The sequence below is a fragment of the Oryzias latipes genome, chromosome 13 (assembly GCF_002234675.1).
Source record: "Oryzias latipes chromosome 13, ASM223467v1".
NCBI lineage: Eukaryota > Metazoa > Chordata > Actinopteri > Beloniformes > Adrianichthyidae > Oryzias > Oryzias latipes.
In genome coordinates this window covers 26016015-26024102 of record NC_019871.2, presented here as the reverse complement: position 1 = coordinate 26024102, position 8088 = coordinate 26016015, and the positions used below count along the sequence as shown (strand labels likewise).

The following is an 8088-nucleotide window of genomic DNA, read 5'->3' as shown; positions in this document are numbered from 1 at the left end:
ACCTAAAAATATAATTGTGCAATATGTGATGTATTGTTTTAATGAACATGCTGTGTTCTTTTGCTCTTATTATAAACTGTAATACAGAAATGTAGAAATTTCCCCACTGAGGGACAAATAAAGGGTTGTCTTATATCTTATAAAAAACTGTAGATGCTCATTTGTATGCAGCATTAAAATAAGTTGCAGTGGTGTCACGTTACATATAAGGAATTGAAAAAAAAAAGTGAAGCGACAGCCCACTTATTATGGCTTTCATTATCAAAGCCACTTGAATAAAGCAGTTGCCCTAATTTCCAAGGCAAGTGGTCTCATTGAGGTGAAAGGCTCTGAATGGAACTGCATATTTTCCAAGTGTTTCTGTGTCTTATAATTCAGCACTTGTCATCTCAAGGGGAGGATCTGTGCTGCATGCATTTGATCTTCTTTTTATCTGAGTTTAAAGTGCTGCAGAGGAGGTGATCAAGGTCAGACTTTCTGTCACGTTGCATTTATGAAGAAAATATTTTTTCACGGCTGTAATTGCATTTGAAACGCTTTTCTGTGCAGCTGATAATTTCATGTTAGGGCTCCCACAACGACATGCGAGGCCAATCATTTAAGAATGCCAGAGAGGCTATTGTTACAACGTGAGGTTGAACAATGTGCTCGTTTGAAGTGACGCGAAGTTGAACTGCCCACCAGGGGCAAATTCTAGGTTCCAGCCTTAGTTATGTTGAACCCCTTAAAAAGATAGATGGAATATGTACAGTACAGACCAAAAGTTTGGACACACCTTCTCGTTCAAATGAATAGGAAGGTGTGCCCAAACTTTGGGTCTGTACTGTATATATGTCCATATAGTCACATCTTTTTATTGGGACAAAAAAAAATCAACAAATAAATATTTCTATTAAAAGATTATCTATAAACAGTGGGGACGGCCGTGGTGCAGCGGTAGGGCGGCCAACCCATGATCCTAATATTGCAGGTTCAATTCCCACCTTGCACACCCATGAGTCAAAGTGTCCTTAGGCAAGACACTGAATCCCACCCTGCCTCTGGCAGTAGGCGGGCGCCTGTGTTTGGCAGCAGAGCAGCCACCAGTGTGTGAATGGGTCTGTGACTGTAAAGTGCTTTGTCCTTATAGGTAGAAAAGTGCTATATAAGTATATGCCATTTATAAATATATCCATCTGGACTAATCCCAGTCCAAATTCTTACTCTATTACATTTTTTTTTAATCTGAAAACAAGTTTACCATTGTGTTCTGATGATGAACACTTGGATGATTATTAAAAAATAAAATGACAAACGTTTTTTCAAAGAATAAATCGTTCCAAAAATGCATTGTGGTCCACTAGTTTTTTGCAGAGACCTCAGGGAAATTTCCAGGACAGTGTCCACAGTGGAATTGTGGATTCTGGCACCCTGACAAAATGGCAAACACCCTTTACAGGGCACTAGCCGGGACGTTTTGTGTAATCTCGGACATAAGCATTGAGAATAATAGAACAGGAAGTTGTGATGTCAAAATAAAAGCTGGGACAGGAAGTAATGCCAAAACCTAAAACACACCCTTATTTGTTGCTCATATTCAGGTGATATTTGCATGAAACATTTTTTGATTACTAATTCTGACTATATATATATAGGACTATATATGTATATATATATATATATATATATATATATATATATATATGTGTGTGTGTGCGTGTGTGTGTGTGTTTGTGCGAACTGGTAACCATAAACAAGAAAGACTTGTGTAACTTTCTACCAACAGTTCATTGTCATGGCAATTGTAGTAAAATACAAACACCAGAAAAAAAAACATCTGAAATTAGACATTCAATGACATTTCAGAAATGGCGCCATCGTTAACAGCAAGGTTAAAGTCTCTGCACACAGTTGTGCTGTAAGCTTTTCGAATCAAAATATGTTTATTAGCTACTTCCTATAGTCTGTTTTGTTTTGATTGTGGAGGAGTTATCTATGGAACCTCTTTGGAACCTCAATTTTCTTTTCTTCTTAATAACATCTTATAAATCAAGGTTTTTTTCTTTTTTTTTTCTGACTCAGCTGACTTACTGTCCTTCCACTTTCAACACCATGCAAAGCAACTGCTTTTTTGATGAGGGAAAAGTTAGAGAACAACCTTTTTTGTCGAATTGAAAAGATTCAACTCTGAAGGTTCACCCTCAACCTGAGCTGAGTTGCAAAAAGACAGAAGGAGTCATGTCAGCCTTGCCTAATGTGGATGCATCAGGGACATCAGGTAAAACTTGTTTCCTCTAGATATACATAGATGACTAAACCTCTTGAAAGCAACTCATTCCAAATTGCATTTTTAAATATTGGAGAAACCTTTTTAAAAAAAATGTTTTTCTGTTGGCAATACAACAAAATCGGATATTTGATTTTTCCTGTACCGGGTAATTATCGTTTTACTCCACAATCACTTCTGCTTTTGAAGACAATAGAAAGTTAGCTCTGTTGCAAAGATTCAAGCATTTCAGTGCAGATGTGCTGAGCCATTGTTGTTCCCTCAAAGGTGATGTAGCAGCAATTTGCTAGGCCCACATTTCAATGCAAACTATGAAATTTTTAAATTTTGTTGATAATGTACTGATATTATAAAGCGTCCCTATGATTATTGGTTTATATGTTACAAACAAACAAAAAATAAACAGCCCAAATGTAGCTTAGTCAGAGTATTATTTTTTTTAAATACAGATTTGCTTAAATCAAAACAAAAGTGTGGGGAAATTACTTTTAGAGTAACATTTTATCCAAAAATGTTACTTAAGTGAATGTTGCTGAGAGTATGTCTTCTGTTAATATGAGATTTGTGCTTTTTTTCTGTGTTTTGTTCACTGAACAGCCTCAGACTTGGATGTTTCTGTGTCCACACTCTCTCCACAGTCCTGCCGAGAGCGGCCGAGATATTCGTTGGCCAGGCTTTGCTGAGCAGCTCCTCTGCTTACTCTGTTAAGCAGTTCATTGGTGAAGGCTGTTATGGCAAAGTTGCCAGATGTCTGAACAGGAGGACCAAAAGGGAAGTGGCTGTAAAAATTCTGAAAACTGACCCTAATTCTGGCCAGGACACAGAGAACGAGGTCTGTCTGTGGACTCCTGTCCAATCTGGTTTTTATCCTTACTTAGATTTTTTTTAAGTCCTTTTCTTCAATTTCAATGTTAAAACTTTGAAGCCAACATATTAAATGTCACTGATATAATTTGAGGTTTTTTTATTATATTCATGTAAAACAAAGACACAAAGGTCTTTGTGTATTCATCAAACAGTCTTTAAAAACTTCAACCATCACCTTGACATAAACCGTTTACCAAAGTTCATGATCTCATACCAAAAAGAGGACATTTCCAATAATTAATAATTGCCCATTCTATGCTTTTTTTTCTCTTTTAAAATTCATTATTATAGTGAAAAGGCCTTTACCGTGCCTTTCTAAACATATATATGATCATATATTACCTTTAAAACGATTTTTTTAGAACATAGGAGGTTTTTTCACAGTTCAATTTTCTACCAGGAAGTAAGACGATTCGATCTCTGAGGCTCCGCCTTTCGCTCCTTGTGGGTGCCGCCCAGTGTTATGACATCAACCTAGAGTCGGCCTCATCAGCGTGTCTGTGCTTTGTCCACAAAAAACAAACAACAACTGAACTTTTCCAATGATGGATGTGCATAATGTGCATGTAAAAGGAAAGAGTTTAGCAGATCACCGCTGGCTCAGCTGAGAAAGTGGGTGTGTGTGTTAGACTGGGGGTGGTACTGGCAGCACAGACTCTTCCTGGAAGGGGGGTTCCTCACTTATCCATTTCCCAATGTGAGAACCCAGTCGTTATTGTGGATTGGGAGGGGCTGAGAGAGCAAGTTTTTAGAGGAAGACTCAGAAATGTGTGAATGGATCAAAATACCGCTTTGGGGCTGTTTACAGTGAAGAATGAACATTACAATCCACTTAACAGCTCATATGATTTTTCATGATATAGCCCCTTTAAGGGCTAATGGTTTAATATTAAAACATCTATTTATTGTTTGTGGTGTTCCTGGATAAAACATCCATTAAGTTCTCATTTTAACCTCATTTTTTATGTCTTACTTTTTGTCCCTCAGGTGTCCATCTTAAAGGTCATCAGTGTCCTAAACCCAGACCAGTGTAACATAGTCAGGTTTTTTGAAACATTTCAGCACTTAAGATATAAATGTCTTGTATTTGAAATGCTGGAAATGGATCTCTACAAGCTGATTCACGAGGTGGGCTATAAACCCATGTTCCTCTGTGCGATCCAACCAATTGCAAAGCAGGTTTGTATGATGGAAAAACAGAATACCCACTTGTGCTGCAGAGGTTTTGCTGATTTAAAATAAAATAAAAAAACGACATCTGTCTGGTCTGTTTTTTGTGCCTCCAGCTGTTGGTTGCCCTGGATGCCCTAAAGAGTCTGGGTGTCGTGCACACAGACATCAAACCCGATAATGTCATGCTTGTTAATGGACACGAAATTAGGATTAAATTAATAGACTTTGGGTTGGCTGCTCTCGCCTCTCAGGTCCAGCCTGGCTGTAGAGTTCAGCCTATAGGATACAGGTGGGTTTAGTCAACCCCTGCACGGTTGTCCCAGAAGGTTTTAACATCAGTCTGTCATATCCTGCTGGATTTTCCTCCCCAGAGCTCCAGAAGTATCTCTCGGCCTCCCCTTCACCGAGGCCATAGATATGTGGGGAGTCGGCTGTGTCCTGGTCTTCCTCTATGTGGCTGATAACTTCTTTTCTGTCACCTGTGAATATCAGATGGTAAGTTTGAAAGATGTTTCAGAGTTGAGTAGAAGCTTCATGCAGAAGGTCTGCTGAGGTGAATGTGGATGTTGTGTCTGCAGATGAGGCGCATTGTTGAACTTCTGGGTCAGCCGGAGGATCGTCTGCTCTTTGCTGGCATATATACTGAGAAGTTCTTCATGCAGGAGGAGGCTGCTGGGGGAAAAACATGGAGGCTCATGGTGAGCCTTTCTCTTTCTTGGTTTATAAATTCTTATGTGATCTTTTTCTCAAATGTTCTCACACAATTTTGTTTCTTCAGACTGAGGAAGAATATTCTTTTGTAAACAACACTGAAGTTCAGCAGGATTGGAGCTTTTTTGTGCCACCAAACTCTTTAGATGGTCTAGTAAATGTAGGTTTCTGCTCTCTACTGTTGTGTCAAATGTTTCTGAATCCAGTTCTACATCTTGATTTGTCTGAGAAGCTAACCATCTCCTCTGTCTCTACACTCAGATGTATCCAAAAGAGGATGCCGAACATGTTGACAGATTAGCTTTTGTGGACCTCGTGAAACGGCTTCTGGACCTTGATGGGGATCAGAGAATCTCTCCCAGTGATGCTCTGCAGCAGCAATTTATTACCAGGTCCCACCTGTGCAAGCAGTCTGACAGCAGGGAGTGGTAAGTGACCTTATCAACTTCCTGATTTGCCATTTGTCACCATCCAGTGAGCTGGACGAAGAATCAGACTTCAGATTGGGAGTCACTGTTTCATATCTTGGCAGCAGGGCCGATGCAGAGGAGCTCGCAGATCCATCCAACAAACCCCTGCAGAGGTTTCAAAGATTCTCCAAAGGAATCAAGAAGTCTGTCTTTTGCTGCTGGTCCCCCGTTGTGGACCTATGAGAACCCTTTAGCTTGACTGCACGGTTATTTAGACCAAATGTTTTGGTTGTCCTCTTCTTGTGAACAATTTTAATGATTTGATCAAAAACAAAATGTAAAGACAAGAAAGATTATTGTGTTGCTCCTTTTGTATCATCTTCACTCACCACAAATGTTCTGTAGCCGTCAGACAAACCTACCTATCATGAATCACCTGGACCTCTTTATCCAGTTGCAATAGATGTCCACCTCTTCTTAATAGCTCTTGTGAAGCCCACAACATAACAGAAAATTCATTTTTTGGAATGAAGATGTTTTTAAAACCCTTTAGTGAGATGCATACATATTTTGGGTGATTTCAATATTTTTTACTCACAACAGTGTAAATATTGACCAAAGTGTTCAGACAAAGAAGCAACTTCTTTACCCACTGTTTCATATTTGATCTACACAATTTTAACATGGTATAAGTTCATTATAAATAATTAATCATCAAAAGAATTAGCATTTTTTCAGTACAGCATGAAGTTTTTAAAAAAAAATAACACATGAGTTATTCTGACCATGAAGTTATGAATATTAGCTAAACTTTTCCCACCAAAAGTGTTTTTGAGATTTGAGGGCAGCAGCTATTTTGAAATGAGCAGGAAAAATGTGTCTACTGCCTCTAGTGGAATGATGATGAACTACAGGACAGAAAACGTGAACCAAGTTCTTTACAATGGATTTTCTAAGGAAAATGTTGATCATGCCAATGCCATAGGGGGCTCATAATTGCCTGTATCAGACATGATGTGAATAGTTTAAACTACTCCTTTTCCAACTTCTCCATTTTATCCCCCAGGCCCTGTTTCATACTCAATGAACTTGTAAAATAAAGTAACTAAAGACCTGAAAAGGCCTCCAGCTCGTTCCTCCTAGAAGTCCTCGTCCTTCTTCATCTAACCCAGAACCTGCTGATTCAGCTGCTCTTCCAGCGCTTTATTATTAAGCTCCTGTTTGGAAAAAAACCCACAATGTATGTGGTATAGCTAAATGATATAATACCTGGAAAAGCTTCAAAAATTCCCAGACCTCCACATGCAGTTACTTGCTGCCACAGACTGAGTTAAATACAAATATAATTCATCAAAGGTATTAGCGACTATTGATACAAAAATGTATGCCAAATACATGTTTACGATTCTTGAGCCTTCGTCTTTTCCAGCTGTGTTGTGATACTCAAATCCAATTTCAGAACCTCCATTCATCAACATCTATTCATTTATCCATCCAGCCATTCATCCAATTGCGGTAACCTAATCCCGCCACTATTGGACAAAGGTGGGGTACACCCAGGACAGTTTGCCAGTCCATCACGGGGCCTCAAAACCACACACCTGGGCACACCTAGAAACAAAGTAGAATCAACAATGAACCTATGAAGAACGTTCTTGGACAGTGGGAGGAAGCTGGAGTGCCTGAAAAAACTCACACATGGATGAGGAGAACATGCATACCCTACAAAGGAAAGGACCCAGCCAGGGCTTTCTCACTGGGAGGCAGGAGCAGTAACCACTACACCACCGTGCAGACCATAAATATCCATAAAGGTCATAAAGAGAAAGTCCTTGAATCTCCTGTATTCAGAAGTATGAGTCTATTTATGCAGAGGCAAAATCCAGGGGGCTTTGCTGTTGTGGTTGAGCTGAACCAGATGTTACAGAATAGAACATGGCCATGACAAAAGATCCGGAATTACTCGTTTACTGGGACATTAGTAAAACCAGAATGGGATTTTGACAAGCTTTTTTTTAATCATACTATTTTTTCTCTTTTGTAGAAGTTTATGGATAAGACAACTTTATATAAAACACATTTATCTGTCTATAAACTAGATCCACTGTGCACATATTTCCTCCATATCTGTTTGATACCTGGGGGGTATTTATTAATAGCCATACCCAAAAGCACTTAAATGGAAATAGAAATCTGTATAAACTGTAATTGTGTATTAAATATTCCAAAGATGAAGGAATCTGGTGTATAAAAAATGAACATGCTGATACCAAACAGCTGGTTGCCTAGTTTTACATAAATATACTGCCTCATATAATTGTGGCTTACTGCAGGCTAGGCGATAACCACTGTTTGAGGATTACAGCCTTGTTTCAGATTACAAACGTGAAATTATGAATTTCACACACACACACACTAACAGACGCAAACACACCAAGGTGCAAATGAGCATGGCAGCTCAGAACAGACAGAAGTAGCCTGCAGGGAGGTGTGTGTTTCCAACTAAGACATGCAGGTATAAAAAAAACTAGGTATGTCTATTTGAATAAAATGTGCTCAGAAAAAGGCAAATATACAATGCAGTGTAGCTGTTTTTCTTTTTATGCAATTTTGTTATAGCTAATTGCTGGGTTTATTTATTTATTTATTTTTTAAATTGCT

General features: G+C 38.7%; 1 protein-coding gene across 2 annotated transcripts; it reads left to right on the top strand.

Annotated features, from left to right (window-relative positions):
- The first annotated feature begins 1970 nt into the window (after nt 1–1970).
- On the top strand, nt 1971–5780 carry LOC101159457 (homeodomain-interacting protein kinase 1). 2 transcript variants are annotated; one of them, XM_020708455.2, is made up of 9 exons: nt 1971–2257; nt 2905–3098; nt 4121–4312; nt 4420–4595; nt 4678–4801; nt 4885–5004; nt 5085–5177; nt 5279–5445; nt 5553–5780. In XM_020708455.2, the coding sequence occupies exons 1-9, from the start codon at nt 2218–2220 to the stop codon at nt 5668–5670; spliced, it is 1224 nt and encodes a 407-aa protein (XP_020564114.1). In that variant the 5' UTR covers nt 1971–2217; the 3' UTR covers nt 5671–5780. The 2 variants fall into 2 exon arrangements, with proteins under 2 accessions (XP_020564114.1, XP_004075909.1); XM_004075861.3 differs by having other exon boundaries at nt 5550–5780.
- Nucleotides 5781–8088: the final 2308 nt, after the last annotated feature.